This window comes from Salvelinus sp. IW2-2015, linkage group LG26 (assembly GCF_002910315.2).
Source record: "Salvelinus sp. IW2-2015 linkage group LG26, ASM291031v2, whole genome shotgun sequence".
Lineage (NCBI taxonomy): Eukaryota > Metazoa > Chordata > Actinopteri > Salmoniformes > Salmonidae > Salvelinus > Salvelinus sp. IW2-2015.
The window spans coordinates 38,968,679-38,986,051 of NC_036866.1; the positions used below are offsets into that span (position 1 = coordinate 38,968,679).

The 17,373-nt window shown below is 44.1% G+C and overlaps 1 protein-coding gene across 2 annotated transcripts in view; it reads left to right on the forward strand.

Annotated features, from left to right (window-relative positions):
* The first annotated feature begins 3,302 nt into the window (after positions 1-3,302).
* Positions 3,303-17,373, forward strand: part of galnt18a (UDP-N-acetyl-alpha-D-galactosamine:polypeptide N-acetylgalactosaminyltransferase 18a) — an 84,726-nt gene continuing 70,655 nt past the window's right edge. Inside the window, exon 1 of one of the 2 annotated variants that reach the window (XM_023972100.2) lies at positions 3,303-3,765. In XM_023972100.2, the coding sequence (XP_023827868.1) occupies positions 3,525-3,765 (241 nt within the window). In that variant the 5' untranslated portion in view covers positions 3,303-3,524. The remainder of the gene's footprint in view (positions 3,766-17,373) is intronic. The other variant, XM_023972101.2, reaches the window with a different exon arrangement.

The following is a 17,373-nucleotide window of genomic DNA, read 5'->3' on the forward strand; positions in this document are numbered from 1 at the left end:
GCATCATAATTTCCCATTTTACCGATAAGGAGACACAGTAGATCCGGTTTCCTGATACCGATGGAATTTAGGCTAACTAGTGTTTTAACGATGCATCTTTCTTACAACTGCCAAAGATGTAACGTTCATTTCTCAAAACACTGCGTACAGAACGTTCGTTAAGCTCGTCGTTGAGGCCGATAGGATCGAATAAAAGGCAGCGCTGCTCTCGGCTCAGCTTTCTCCATTCAAATCTTACCTTAACATTCAAATTATTCCACAATACTGACGACGGATCAGCTCCTAGGGAGATTATCACCTATGGCTGCAAATATTGAGGTATTTTATTCTAATGCTTAACCTATAACAATGCACTAAATCAAGATTAGGCACATCTGTCTCAACCTGATCTGTTGCACCTGTCTTTGTGTTTGTCTCCACCCCCCTCCAGGTGTCCCCAAACTTCCCCATTATCCCCTGTGTATTTATATGTGTGTTTTCTGTTTATCTGTTGCCAGATAAATGTTGTTTCATCAGGCCTACCAGCGTTTTCCCCTCTGCTCCTGTCTCTCGATTTGTTCCTGTTTCCTAGTTTTCCTGGTATTGACCATTCTGCCTGCCCTGAGCCTGCCTGCCATCCTGTACCATTGCCTCTACTCTGGATTACCAACCTCTGCCTGACCTGACCCTGAGCCCGCCTGTTGTTCCGGTGCCTTATACCCTCTCTGGATTATTGACCCCTATCTGCCTTGACCTGTTGTTTGCCTGCCCCATTTGTAATAAGCATTGTTACTTAGACAGTCTGCATTTGGGTCTTACCTTAATAGTACAAACTGGCCATGACTGACCCAGCAGACTTGGACCAGCTCCGCAACGTCATCTCTTCCCAAGGAGCCACCATTGGTAGGCACGAGGAGTTGCTTCGCAGCCTGATGGAAGGGTTCCAGGCCGTGGCTGAACGTCACGACCTAGCATTTGACACATTGCGGGAGCGATTGCATGGGTTGTCTACTAGGCAGCCTACCGTGACAGTAACCTCCCAGCCCCTCAGTAACCCGGGTGGTAGCAGTGCCTTCATCCCAGTTTCCCGGAAACCCTGCTTACCTCCCCCGGAGCGCTTCGATGGAGAGTCGGGCACCTGTCGGGTGCTTCTCGCTCAGTGTTCCCTGGTCATGGAGCTGCAGCTTTCCTCCTTCCCCTCAGACCGCTCTAAGATAGCGTACCTTATCACGCTGATGTCCGGGAGGGCCCTCGCCTGGGCTACAGACATTTGGGAACAACAGTTGGCCGTATGCTTCAGTCTGGAGGGATTCGTGGTGTAGGTGAAATAAGTTTGAGGCTCTGGTGTCCGGGAGAGAGGCTGCCTGGAAGTTACTCCAGCTGCGGCAGGACTCCCTCAGTGTGGCAGACTATGTAGTGGAATTCCGCACGCTAGCAGCGGAGGGTGCCTGGAACCCGGAAGCGCTGTTCGACACGTTCCTGCACGGATTATGGGAGGAAGTAAAGGACGAGCTAGCAGCCCGGGAACTACAGAGGGACCTCGACTCACTCATTGCTTTAACCACCCGGATCGATGGTAGCCTACGGGAACGTAGGAGGGAGAAGAGGTCTGATTGTGGTTCCAATCGCTCACTCAAGGATCCCACCTTGCATCTGATGAACTCTGGAAGTCCCCGGTGTCTACGTCCCTGAGAGAATCTGAGCTTACCCGAGTTCCTCCAAAAGCCTACGAAGACTGCCGATTCACCTCTTCCCGAGCCGATGCAGCTCGGTGGGGCTAGGCTGTCTCCAGCCAAACGCATATGCAGACTTGACACCCAGAGTTGTCTGTATTGCGGTACTGCCGGTCATTATGTGTCTACCTGTCCCTTCAAGAGACCTAGATCACTCGTTGGAGTGAGTACTCTGGTGGGTCTTAATGATAATTTTTCTTCTCCCCCTACTCGTCCTGCTGTGCGGCGACCAGTCCAAGTCTCTCCAGGTACTCATCGACTCAGGGGCCGATGAGAGTCTTCTATGGATGTTACGCTGGCATCCGAGCTAGGCATCCCAACACAACCCTACTCTATTCCCATGGATGTTAGAGCGCTGGACGAGCGCTCTATAGGCCAGGCCAGGCCACCCACCATACCACCCCCATCAATCTATGAGTGTCAGGGAACCACAGCGAGACGATCCAATTCCTGCTAGTTGAGTCTCCACAGGTCCCCTTGGTATTGGGATTCAATTAACTGGGCTACTGGTGCCATTGTGGGCTGTAGCCCGTCCTGCCACACTCATTGCCTGAAGTCAGTTCTGCCTGCCCCGGGACGTCTTCCTGGGAGCTTGGCAATTGCCCCGGACCTCCTTCAGCCCTGCAGAGTACAAGGACCTCCGGGAGGGGTTCAGTAAGGCCCGGGCCACTTTGCTTCCGCAGCACCGACCGGTATCCAAGAAGGTCAAGCCAGATGCGCTGGCACGCCGCTATAGCCACGCGGCTACACCCAAGATCATTTGCCCCTCTGCTGTTTGTCCTCTGTTGCCCCATACCCTCCGTATACTTCCTACCTTTCCTGTGTCTAGAATTAAAACCATGTCTCACAGCCCTTTGTCTCCTGTTTCCAGGAGTTACTTCGACTGTCTGCATGTGGGTCCTACCTTAAACGTGATAACATCATTGCTTACATGTTAAGCTACACATCATTAAATATATTGAGGGCAGAATTTTGACAGTAGCCAAATGGCAAAATAAAACTAAATTGAATGAACATTACATTTATTTGAATATCGTTTAAATATATAGGCCCATACTGTAGGTAGGCTATTTGAATGCAGTAATCTCGGTTTTCATTTGAAGCAAAGAATTTAGTAACTTTGTATTTGTAGTCAACTTTGTTGTGGAAGTTATTGGCGGTCACAGAGAGACTGATAAACACTGTGATTCTATGTTTAGCGGAGTTCTTCTGTGTATAAAGTGACGCGGGATGGGAAAAAGCATCTAACGACGCATTTAGCTGTTCTATGAGTGGTCTGAGGAAGGCGTTAGATTATTCGCGTTTTTAAGTGCAACGTTAATAACGATGGTTTTGGGAAACAGCTCGGAGATTTAATGATGCTCCTACGAAGGTTCTAACGATTAATTTAGCCCTATAGATGCTTTTGGGAAAAGGGGCCCTGGTGAGGAGAATGAGGTTTAGGTTAGCAAAATGCTCCCCTAACCAACGTCAAAATTCTGTCTCATTTGAAGAACGAGAGAATTGTGGAGAACACGCCTCCCATGCTACAATTGGATAGTGTAATGATTGGATATGCACTGTGCATTTCCGGAGGATTTCATTGGCCGCCAGCTCTATGATTACTTTGTAGCAGCGGATTTCAGTTGGTGCCCGGTACGGTATAGTATAGTGCATCTACGAATTTACGTTTCGGTGTTTGTGTTGCTGTCAATCTCAGCAGCTGGAAGGCTATACTCCTGGATTATCTGAAACTACGGTATTGTCATTTAGTTTTGTGAGCTTTTTATATTGCGTTTGTATACGCATTGGACCGTATGGAGGGATGTCGCGATGATGGTCTGCTCTAGGAGAACCAAAACTTTGGTGTCGACATGCGTAATTTTGAGTGGCATGACCAATATTGTCTGTCTTCTCTACGTCGGCTGGATCACTAATTATGTGGCCAATGTGACCACCAAAGTCTCAGAGCCAGAACCGGAGAGAAAGTTTGAAGATGACAACAAGGGAGAAACTCTGAAGATTATAGAGCGACTGGACCGACTGGAAAATGTGGTCAACCAACACATCCAAGGTAGGCTACATGCTAATTTACCGTTCTAGGGACAATGCATAGGATATGTCCACAGTTCTATTTTAGCAAGTAACGTTATATATTTAGAATATTATATTAATAAATGCCAAGTAAATTGGAAAATAATGTAGGCCTAATGTAAAATAAAATGTAACCAAAACTCTTCCTTGAAATGTGCTTATCAATATCAACCACATTGTGTAGTCCAAGTACCGTAAAACGAACTAAGCAGTGGTTTAAACACCATGATAGAGGCTTAATATTTTTTCAATAATAGGTTACAACAGGGGTAGTTAACTAGATTCAGCCGCAGGCAGATTTTTGTCGGGGGAATGGTTCGTGCCGGAACATAATTTAAAATAGTGTGTACACTGCAAATTGACAACAACGAAGCCTAAAAATAGATTGTTATTTTCCAATACAATCATTTCATACCTTGTATTTGTTGGAATACCTGGGAACAGATTTCCTAAATTAAACTCATTTGAGATGAATTCTTTGTGGTTTTATTGTAAATATGTTGTATCAAAAACAAAAATCCTGGGGCAAAAAAATTTATCACTTGCGGGCATGTGTTACAATATGATGGACAAATAGGAAATATGAATTAGTGCTGTGCACTTCACACTGGCGGTCAGAATGCAGAGTAGTGCCGATGCTGGAGTGAACTGATGAGTAAATTTAGCACTTTGAGTACTTGGCCAAATGCATGCTCCGTCTCACATAGATGCACTCCTGTAGCTGGTGCCATATTACATTACTGTGGATCTGTTTATGTTGTCAATGATATCTGTTAGCATGGAGGGAGCTGAGGAGATCACTTGACAAACTGTCAGACCTCAAAAGACCTTTAACACCTAGCCTAATTCTCTCAAATGTCTGTCCAATTTAGCCCTTTTATGATGAAATGAGGGATAGCATGGAGTTTCACATCTTTGCAGTGGACCATAGGGTGTCAGATACTCATGTGTGAGTGCTGCTTCTTCAAATATAGAATACATGGCAGCAGTTTGTGCTGCATGTGTACAGTAGAAGACATGTCAGGTCTTGTTTGCCATTAGTTACCACCCAGCCCTGCTACCACCAAATACAATTTTATTTGTCACATGCTTCGTAAATAACAGGTGTAGAATAACAGTGAAATTATTACTTACTGGCCTTTCCCAGAAATTCAGAGAGAAATGATAACACAAGGAATAAATACACAATGAGTAATGATAACTTGGCTATATACACGGGTCACAGAACGGAGTCGATGTGCAGGGGTATGAGAATGGAGGTAGATATATATATATATAGTGTATATACAGACGTATGTGGACACCCCTTCAAATTAGTGGATTTGGCTATTTTAGCCACACCCGTTAACAGGTGTATAAAATTAAGCACACAGCCATGCAATCTCCATAGGGAAACATTGGCAGTAGAATGGCCTTACTGAAGAGCTAAGTGACTTTCAAAGTGGCACCGTCATACGATGCCACCTTTCCAACAAATCAGTTTGTCAAATTTCTGCCCTGCTAGACCTGCCCCGGTCAACTGTAAGTGCTGTTATTTTGAAGTACAAACGTCTAGGAGCAACAACGGCTCAGCCACAAGGTGGTATGCCACACAAGCTCACAGAACAGGACCGCTGAAGTGCATAACAAATGTCTATCCTCAGTTGCAACACTCACTACCAAGTTCCAAACTGCCTCTGGAAGCAACATCAGCACAAGAACTGTTCATCGGGAGCTTTGTGAAATGGGTTTCCATGGCCAAGCACAAGCCTAAGATCACCATGCGCAATGCCAAGTGTTGGCTGGGGTGGTGTAAAGCTTGCCGACATTGGACTCTGGAGCAGTGGAAACACATTCTCTGGAGTGATGAATCACGCTTCACCGTCTGGCAGTCCGACAGACGAATCTTCGGGATAGGCCCTTCAGTTCCAGTGAAGGGAAATCTTAATACTATAGTGTACAATGACATTCTAGACCAGGGGTCGGGAACCTTTTTGACTAAGAGAGCCATGAAAGCAAAAAAATTGGAAATTTATTTCAGTGAGAGCCATATAATATATTATTTTAAAAGTGAATTCAACTAAATGTCAGTATAATAAGCCTCTGAATTTATTCTTAAATAATGTTGTTATAATACTCACCATTAATGCGACTTCTGGTGCTGCATGGATTTGCTGATGTCTTTGTAGTCTGGTTGGTATTGGTGAGGTTAAGCTTCATGCAAGCGTTGAGGCTTTCATCCGTTAAACGTGATCGTAGGTTGGACTTGATGTTTTTAAGATGTGAGAATGACTGCTCACATGCATACGTAGATCCAAACATGGTCAATACAGCAATAGTCACACGCTGCAGTGTGTGGTATGTGACAGGAAGCGCGTTCCAAGTTTTGAGAATCAGCTGGTCTTCGGGTTGAAGTTTTGAAGAACGGCGCTGCATTTATGTCCTTCACTTGCGTTTCCTCCACTTTGTTTGCCATCACGATGGTACGATCATGAACAGTTCTTGCCGACAGAGGCATGTCTTGTATCCGTTTAATTATCTTGTCTTTGTTCGGAAGATCATCAAAAAGTTCATTGGCTACATCCAGCATGAACGTTTTAGCATACTCGCCATCTGTGAATGGTTTTCCGTTCCTCACTATTGCTAAAGATCCAGCAAAGCTAGCGGAATTATAGTCACCTTGCCGGGTCCATACGCGGAGTTGCTGCTGGCTAGCTTGCACCCTGCTCAGTAGCTCTTGGCACGCTTTCTTTCTGCTGTCTCCCGCAGGGTATTTTGATGCAAAGGTAGCATGGCGCGTGTCGAAGTGCCGCTTTACATTCGACCGTTCATCGATGTAATTTTGTCATTGCAAAAATGCAATAAAATGCAAATTAATTACTTAAAAATCATACAATGTGATTTTCTGGATTTTTGTTTTAGATTCCGTCTCTCACATTTGAATTGTACCTATGATAAAAATTACAGACCTCTACATGCTTTGTAAGTAGGAAAACCTGCAAAATCGGCAGTGTATCAAATACTTGTTCTCCCCACTGTACGTAGGGGTATAGGGACTAGGCAATAGGCTAGATAATAAACAGAAGCAGCAGCATGTCATGAGTCAAAGTTGCAAATAGAGTGAATGCAGATAGTCCAGGTAGATGTTTGGATAACTATTTAGTTGTCTGATGGCTTGGGGGTAGGAGCTGTTCAGGGTCCTGTTGGTTCCAGACTTGGTGCATCGGTACTGCTTGCTGTGTGCGGTGGTAGCAGAGAGAACAGTCTATGACTTGGGTGACTGGAGTCTATAACCATTTTTAGGGCCTTCTGACACACCGTCTGCTATAGAGGTCCTGAATGGCAGGGATCTCGGCCCCATTGATATACTGGCCAATACGCACTACCCTCCATAATGCCTTGTAGTTGGATGCCAAGCAGTTGCCATACCAAGTGGTGACGCAACCAGTCAAATTGCTCTCAATGGTGCAGCTGGAGAACTTTTCTGAAAGCCCATGCCAAATCTTTTCAGCCTCCTGAAGGGGAAGAGGCGTTGTCATGCCTTATTCACGACTATGTTGGTGTGTGTGGACCAGTGACAGTCAATGCCGTTTTAAGATGAGGGAGTACGATTTATATTTTTTATGAGCATGGCCTTATTTTTATTACAGCTTTGGATGACTGTCATTCATATTCTATTCAACCAGCTCAATGTAACATCGATAGGTTTAGGCTGCTACATGATACTCAATGTCCTTATACCCATCATGAGGTTACTACAACCTAACCTATGAATGAAAGCTTACAACAGGTGCACAGGTCAATAATTCGTTTTTTTTAGTAATCAAGGTGACAGACATTGACACATTCAATAACATCTTGCACACGCTTGGCTGTATCTAGCTTATCTAGGGTGTAATCATTAGTCCAGCAGTTGCAAACCAGTTTCTATTGAACAAATTCAGGTATGTTTATCCCTGTTCCGTTTGCTTCCGTTTTAAGAAACATTTTTCAAAAGAATCGGAGGAATGAATACACCCCGGATCACACACAAACACAGTTCATTTTCATAGCAGCCACATACAAACAGCATGATCCATTTGATTGTTGTATAATTACTTATTACAGCTATGCACTCTTCTCACCTTTTCCCATCGCTTGTGGACTTCAGTGCACAACACGTCAGCTTTCTGTGTCCTGGCAACAAAAAAAAATCCAAGCCAAACCTTCATATCATGACCGCTAACCGCTATACACAGAGGAGGATGGAAACTAGCTGTCCTCCGGTTACACCATTGTGCTACCCTACAGAGTGCTGCTGAGGCTGCTGTAGACATTCATTGCAGAACAGTTGTTTTTAATCAATTAATTGGAGACATGACTATTTAGTATCGTTTTATCTAAAAAGGATAACTTAACTTTTTTTATGTCTGACTTTATTTTTATGAAATTCACTGAGGAGGATGTCCTCCCCTTCCTCTGAGGAGCCTCAACTGGTGTGGACCATGTTAATTCCTTAGTGATGTCGACACTAATGAACTTGAAGCTCTCGACCCGCTCCAGTACAGCCCTGTGAATGGGGGCGTACTCGGCTTTCCATTTTCTGTAGTCCACGATCAGCGCCTTTGTCTTGCTGACGTTGAGGGAGAGGTTGTTGTCCTGGCACCACACTGCCAGGTCACTGACCACCTCTCTATAGGCGGTCTCGTCGTCGGTGATCAGGCCTACCACTGTTGTCGTCAGCAAACTTAATGATGGTGTTGGAGTCGTGCGAGGCCACACATTCGTGGGTGAACCGGGGGTACAGGAGGGGACTAAGCACGCACCCCTGAAGGGCCCCTGTGTTGAGGGTCAGCGTGGCGGATGTATTGTTCTCACATAGGTGGTCCAGGTGAAAGAGGGCAGTGTGGAGTGCAATATAGATTGCGTCATCTATGGTTCTGTTGGCGGCGGTATGTGAATTGGAGTGGGCCTGGGATAATGGCGTTGATGTGAGCCATGACCAGCCTTTCAAAGCATTTCATGGCTACAGTTGCGAACGCTATAGTCATTTAGACTGGTTACCTTGGCGTTCTTGGATTAGGGACTATGGTGGTCTGCTTGAAACATGAAGGTATTACAGACTGACAGGTAACACAAGCTGACACCGTCTCACACAATTAAAATGCAGAAGGGTGCTCTCAGCAGCTCGATCGGCGCTCGCTAGGCCTATAACGCTGAGCTAAAATTAAACATAAGAGGGACTGCCACACTGCATGCAGTCGATCCAAAACCCTCCTCGGGAGGTTCATAATGGACTTAACCTCCATAGGGGACAGTCAGGAGCGGTTTGGAGCTATGACCCGCGCCACACCCACCTCCTCTAGAGCGGTGGAAGGGGGGGGTAGTCATGCATAAAGTACACCTGTCTCACTATTACCTAAGCAGTGTGTCACCAAGTTTGTCAAATAAAAAAATACACTTTGCGTGATGGGTTGCGCTGAGGATCCGTTGACATTTCACACATGATCTGTTTGACTTGGAATCCAATACTGGATGACTCTGTCACTGTCGTTCACTATCATTTGGGACTTTGTCACTACCCTTTTGGTGCTCCCCATAGCAGCGGAGGAAAGGCGTCTGTGCTCCTGCCCTGCAGCTATTTACTTGACTGACAGCCCTTTGGCAAGATAAGAAAAATTATTCTTCCCACTTTCTCTCAGGTCATCTAACCTGCCTCACAGTTAACATGCTTTCTATCATACAGACTACTCTGTAGAATATACAGCTGTGCAGAATGTACGTATTTTTTTCTGGTGTTAGTATCTAACCACTAGTTTTGACAAAATTGCTAGTGATCTGTTTTGGTGGAATATACACTGTGGCCAGTTTATTAGGTACACCACCCCATTCACAAAAAAAAAAAATGCTGATGTGTTTTGTGTGTCATCAGGAAGAATAGTGCTGCATCGAGCAGAAATAACATATTAATTTTCATGCCATATCCTCACTCTGACTCCTAGAAGGGATCAGCAGGGTGTCGAAATAGTATAACAATTTTATCTGGGATTTTTACATTCACCACTTTCAAGTGCACAGCAGTGGCAGTAATTTATTTTGGGTCAGCTCATTATGTTTTTTGCTTGACAATGAATTGCTCCCTTTTTTGCCTGAGGAAGATTTGTGCTACTTTGCCCATGTTTTTGTACGGTTGCTGTATGATGACCCACAGCACCCTTTCACAACATCATAAAGGAGATTTAATATGTCAAAAGAGAAAGCTGTGGGACTTTAAATAGTTGGCCGCCTTCATTTGAATTGACAATGTTATTTTCTTCAATCAGATGTTTTGAAAGGTCTTTATTGGCTGTACAGAAGGTACTTCTTAAAGTTTTGAAAAACGCTCCATATTTAGATCAATGCTGCAAAATCATCATTTTTCATCTGTCTAATCAAAACCCTTGTCTGATGTCTCGAGCTTCACACGTTTGCTGATGTCTCTGAATCAATATATACCTGTAATCACTATTGAGCCGGGACTCTGATTACCTCATTCACAGCTGTTGATGAGGAAACAGGGTTGGTCAGAATGTAAGATAAGATTATACTCTATGATATAAAATAGATTATGATGTGAATGCGTCCTTGCACAAGTTAGACCCACACGATCCCACTGAATCCAGTGATTACAAACAGCTAGGTGACATGTTCAATCTTGTCTCAAACAATGTTTTTCTTTCATTACAAATATCAAATACCTTGGGATTTGATATTTCAAGGTTATATTGGGAATGTTCATTTCCTCCATTGATGTGTACATTACAGTACCTTTATCCTTGAGGTCAGTGCTCAAACTAGGATTTATCCCATCTGGATATCCTGCTAAATATGCAGAATCAAAGGGTCTTAACACAAGTCTCCTTTTTGACTAGATGGTTTTCACAGTAGAGTGGTGTAATCTGGCCATACGATGTAGATGAGCACAGCAGGGGGGCTTTGCTATAGATGCCCCCAGCCTGTCAACGGTGGAGTTGTTGCTTGAATGAAAGAACACCACACAGCTTTTGACAGTGAACGCCGTTGAACCTTTTTGTGGTTCAGAAGCTGATTTCAGTTCTTAGTATATAATAAAACTGTGGGGAGTTATTTACGCTTACTGTAAATGGCAAATGAACCAGAATTAGGTTTTGATTGGGTGTTCTCTAGTTAAGCTTCTGCTTTAAGCTCTCACAAAATAATATTTTGAAGATAAATACGCAATGGAGAGTTTGAAAGGATGAGAGTACGAAATATAGTACTAATGGTCAATAGTGAACTGTAAATAGGAGTTTGGTTTCAGTTCAACCGCTGTTTAGAATCTGTGGAATGTCACTCCTGAACTGAGCTACTTGTGCTACGTTCTGTACATTGAGTCGGGAGCAGGATACTTGTTATTTGGCCAGTTGTACTGCAAGGACTTCTGATGGGTCAACCCCGGGCTATAGTGGGGGGTTATAAATGGCATCCTGTTCCTTTGTTCAGTGGAGAAAAGCTGAGGACAGGGGAGACTGAACATCTACCTCCCAGCATAACCTCTTGATTTGTCCTTCTCAAATAAACCTATTTTTCTCCCCCTGATATGCTTTGGAGTTTGTGTTATTGAAGAATAACATCAATTGCTAACACTCTTTCTCTCTCTGTAGCTGCTGAGGCTTTTCTCTCTGCTGGGTAGTGGATAAATCTGCCCGTCCACCCATCTGTGCTGTAGTGTACTGATTATTGACCTTAATCTCCCCTGTAGAAAAGGAAAAACATTTCTGGGCCCCAGCCTTCACTTGATATTGATGCTTCACATCCAGAGACAGTAGGTGGTTATTTGGTCCAAATATATGGAGTTTTCTGAGACATTCTGTAAGTCGTGAAGAATCCAAGTTTCCAGCTCAACAGACCATGTTTATAGCAGTCTTTCTCTCTGCTTAATGAAAGAGTTTGTCATTTTCCATTGGCAACGAGGAAGCATTTGTCCATGCCCACAAACTACTGGTGACACCAGAGAGGAAGTATTCACTTGCTTTGCAAGGCAACACATACAATGCAAAGCTAAATTCTGTAACTTAGATTCTCTGACCTTTTTTAAAGAATGCAGAGGATCGCTTATTTTCATACTGTACACAATACATATTCTACAATTTAACAAGAAAATTGTTTATACAGAAAGGTAATAGCAGGTAAGCATTTACTGTCTAGAACTGGTGACGAGGTTGTCTCATTATCTATTGCCCCATGACCGCTCCTTGACGATAACATTTCCTTGTTCTGAACCTCTCCTCTGCGGTTCCGGTCCTCTCAGGCTGCTGTGGCTGACTGTGCTCTGTGATAATAACATTCCTGCCCTTTCACCACTTGTGGAATTAGAAGATTATTATGAAGATGATGATGGTAGGACTGTACATCCAAAGATCTGCTACACAAACTGAAATTATGTGTATAGTTCATGATTCCTTTTGTATGTGTTTTAGGTGTGAATATCCCTCTTTTAAATATGTACCTTTTATTGATCTTAGGTGATCAGTTGTGCCTTCCATATGACACGAGCAATGTTGAATGGTGCTTGCCACTTATTCCTGTTTGTCAGGTCTCTACTGACCTCTGACAAACCAGCCTGTGACTATCAGGCTGTGACAGAGTGACCACACAGGAGGTGGAGAGATCTGTTTTGGCTCACTCAGCATCCCACCATAAGTGAAGTTGAGCGTGGTTGAAAAAGAAAATGGGTATTTCATGTCTGTGTAAGAAAAGAAAAAGCCAATTATTCAGAGACCGCCAGATGAATCATCTGAGTCTCACGAACAGACAGTTCTCCTCCTGCTGTCATGAGTACTACCACAGACTGAGGGTGATACTGCTCCAGATGATGCCCAAGCGGCACAGGGCAATAATAATTACCATTTTCTCTCCTGGATTATGGGATGAATGTTGTAATGAGAGGCAGTGGGATGTAAACTCCAGATGAATTAGGCAAACAGAGAACCTGCGTGGAGTGCTGGATAAACCAGAGCGAGCGAGAGTGTTCTCATCTCTAAAACTCATCAGAGATAAGTAGCAGCGTACAGACTGGGCTAAAGTTAAGAGGATGAAAAACAAAGCAAACAACTACACGCACGCTCTCGCTCTCTCTCAAACACTCGTACTCACACTCACACACTCTTGTAGGCCAAATCAAACGAAACGCGAACGAGCATTGCTTCGCGTAGATGCGAGAAATGGACTTGCTTTCTAATTTGAAGTGCATGACGCTTTTGACGGCATTGACGCTGGTGGCCCGTCTGTTTTCAGTCATTCACTACCGTGCATTCTAATTCCAGCGTGTACATGCTCTTTGCTCGTTTGCGATTTGTTTCATTTTGCCGTGTGTGTGTGTGTTACACACACTCTCTCTCACACACAAGCCTACCAACTCTCTCCCACCATCTTGCTTTGTGACTCCCAAGCATTGCTTGCATACATAAACATGCTCACAGTGCATCATGTCCGATGCTATTTTACCAGAAATGCATCACTATATGCTTGAACCCCCTTACATTCTCTTTCCACCATACTTATCTTTGTCCATGCCCACAATTACCATGGTCTCCCATGATTGGTCAGCCGATTACATGACGCTGCCAGGACAGGAAGAAGACGCAGTTCAGTGCCACTCGTGCACATTTCCTTTTCAACCTCGAGTCATGCAGAAATTCCAGCTGCCTGTGTGTGGATAGTTCTTCTTTTATGAACTTAAATTCAATCAATATATTATGAGGCAGCTTTTGAAAGGTAACAGTTTTAGCATGTCGGCGAATGTTTCCGTAACAGATGGAAATGGAACCGGGTTAGTAGAGCAGTCAATCAATAGTCAGAGAGCTACTCTGTTCAACACAGGATATAGCACAGACAGAGAGATGTCCTTGGTCAAGTAGGATGACCTGTACTATAGGCTAGGTAGCCTGAGAAGTATTCTTTTGCATTTGACCATTTCGATTTTCAGCAGTGCATCACAAGATTGTGCCGTTTTGATTTGTGGAGTGTTGTGCTACAGAGAGAATCCCAAAGGGGAGAGATGTATAGAATAGTGATAGCACTTCATAGAAGCAACATGCAGAATATTGTATTCTATACTGCTCCCATGAAAGCATACAGTGTATTGGAAATCATTTGAGCTCAAAATAATTCATTGGAGGTTAATTTAGTTTGTCTTAATCAAATTCAAATCGAATTCTGGAGATTCCTACAAGACACCCTAGTTGCCCAAATTTAAGAAATAATTTCCTTTTGACATGTTTTGAATTGCTGCAAAAGTGTAATTTGTCCCTGGAGTGGCTTGAGTCTGCCTTTTACCATGTCAAGGAAAAGATCCCTCTAACCACAAGAAAATGAATGCTATCTAATTAGCTTTACATTATGCATATGCGAAATATGCTGTAGCAACAGGAGGTGTATTGCAATTTGAGACTTTCGATTCAATGTGCATAAAAGCACCTGTGGCTTCTCTGTAAAGTGTTCAGTAGAAACATGTAGCACCTGCATCCCCCTCTGTCCTCCTCAGGGGTTTGTGAGCTGCCATCTGCCCAGCACAGGCTGCTCTCCGGTGGGCTTATTATAACTCCGGGGCCCCTCCACGGAGCCATGCGATGGAGGTTAATTGGGCAGCCGTTCTGCGAGCACACTTCTCATCGCCATCTGAATGTCGCTGCTTTTTATCCTGTCTCACTAACGCCGTCGTGTGAACGAAGCAGTGGATTAATCAACGTTATGAATTGGCTGTTAAAGTGAGTACACTGTGCTTTGAAACAGCTGTTGTAGGCTAGAATGTAATATAAATCAACCACAGACAACACCGCCATATACACCCTCCTATGTAAACCACCAGGGTTGTGATTGATTATATTCCAGTAACCTACTGATGCAGGCATATGCACTAATCTGATGAATCACCCTAAACCCCACGTTGACCTACTGTTCCACCCACATACTGGCCTAGCTGTGCCAACTGACCTGGGGCATGACTGCAATGGGCATAGAAGCAGCGGTGGGCATCTGAATGTGTCTGTTTTTCTGAGAGGGTCTGTAGAGTTGGAGTGCCCTTGCCAGTTTTGCCAGATGACTCTCGCTGTGTGCTGGGTTTAGTGAGCTAATAGTTGCGATTTGGCGAGAGAGCCCATACATCTTTGTCTCCAACAGATGATTGATGGAATGGGAGCTTTTGGGGATCTTACGCCTCTTATTTTTCGGGTTGTCACAGAGGAGTGGAGCACGCTCACAAGTGTGAAGTTCAGATGCATATCCAATCCTCTTTGAAGTGTGGGGGTGTTGCATTTTGATTTCATCAGTGACTTGGTGACACCCGCACATCAGATCTTCCTGGGTTTCAGGCACCTCTTGAATATTCCATTCTAGTTAATGGATCTCAAACAGCCTACAAAACAGTAGGGAGGACTAAAGGTCAAGAAGTCCGCTGCACAATAGGCTCCTCTGCTCTGACCTTCACATGATGTCTATCTATAACCCTCACCTTACACAATGACTTACCTGCATTATTTATTGGCTTTTTTCTTGTGTAGGGGGAAGGTTCAAAATAAAATGGTATTTTCTTCCGAACACTTAAAGTTAAAGCGGGCCCGAAACAGTAGGTAATGGTGCAAGAGATTGCCTCTGTCAGCTGTCCCGACTCTCTTTAAATGAGGTGCCTGATAATGGTGGCTGGGATGTGTTCTTGCCCGCTGCTGTGGGTGGCGCCACCCGGAGGTCAGGGACATCAGGCAGATACTTAACACCTCTGACTGACTGAGCTGATTTGGATGTGGCTTTCTCTACTCTCTGTCAGATTCAGAATCAAGCCAGACTGATACTGAAGGCTGTGCATACACTCCAGGGTGACACGCATCTGTGACAGGGATGAGGAGGACACTCTGGGTGTATTAGCACATAAAGGCTTTAATAGTAGACTCGCGATGACATAGATGCTCGAAGTAAACAACAATAGTGGGTCAATTTCCTCAACAACGTTTTTAAAAGCAGTTAATTACCTCTTGCTGTGAGTTTTTGAAGTCCTGGGCTCCGTTTACATAAATGCATAGTAAACAGATTGGTTATTGTAGTGCTTAGAGGGCACAAAGAATTACAACTGCCCTCCCATCCCACAGATGTGGGCACTCTGTCATGCCTCCCCTGGCTGGTCAGGCAGATGGTCAGCAAGAATCCCATTCAGCCCTACATCTGAATGTCCCGCGCATAGTTCCCCCCCCCGCCCAGCATACCACAGCCCTGCCCTGCCCAACCCATCCCAGCGTCTCAGTGAAGGGCCCTTTCCCCTGTAAAAGCTTCAGTAAATTTGTTTCTGCAAGAAATTAATACATTTATATTTCCCAGAATATGTGAGTGGGCTGTCTGTTCCTTTTTGCCTCTCTGGCGGGGAGGTGGCAGGGCGAATACGTGCAAATGTTGTATTTAGTCTGTCAGGTCATGTTTTCCTCAATGGCCTCGGCAGAACAGAGGTTGCCGCCGGCTGCACTCCTTCCGTTTGGCATATTATTGAATGATTTAATATCATTGCAGTTGTCTTGACCTTTAGTGTCATTACATTGCAAGGGTAACCGTGTACCCGAACTGTGCCGCACGTTCAAAACTCAACATGGAGCTTGGGTAGCCCTTGATTTCACTCACATTAGCTCTTACTATTCCCTCAGTCAACCTCTGTCCCTGATGTGACGGGTAGGACTTGAGCGCGAGGCCTTTTTCTTCTTTCAAACCTTTTCCGTTTCCCTTCAGGCCCACGGGGCCTCGAGAGACCCTGTCTGTTTTAGTTTGAGGAAGCACACTTATCATTTTGATCCATTTCATTCACACTTTCTTCGATGTGGACCTGCAGAGGGGAAATTATACGAACTCTACATCAACACACAAACACTTTGTTGCGAAATGGGACGGGAAATTATTCAAAGCATGTGCTAAATGTAATGCATGTATTATATAGTAATAATTACTTGCATTGCAAAGTAGCCATTCAAAATGACTTAAGTTGAAAATAAGCTAAAACAGTAATGGGGACAATTGGGTCTTATTGAGCTGTTTCTTATGATAAGCAGTCTCATTGGCATTTGCTAAGACACTCCACCGCCAGCAACAACAAATGAATTCAGATCACATATTAGGCCTTGTCTATTATCGCAGTTCACTATCTGCTTTGTGCTTGTTGGAATAGTGCCATACTCCGTACAGCACTGGTGCCTCATCACTCGCAGCTAAAAGTACAAATCAGTTTCGCCAGTGTCCGTACAAATCCAGGAGGCAAGACTGCCACTGTTGGAAAAACTATTGGTTCCTCACATTTACAAGGCCATTTGCAAGCTCAGTGTGGCGGAGGGAAATCCGAGTTGGAGTGAAGCAGTTGTGAACTTTTATCACGTTAATTAGTGGGCTTTGAAAGCTACAATGAAGGAAAAGCTACAGGCTTAGCTATGGTTAGTTTGATCTTTTGAAAATCTGGAGGCTGTAATTTAAGTCTAAAGAAAAACATCTTCATTTAGGCATTCTGCTTGTGTTATGCAATGAATATTAATTTCATTTGAAAGAAAGAAATGTAGACGCTACCTCACTTTCAAACCAAGCCAAACTAAGTCCATGATTTTTATTA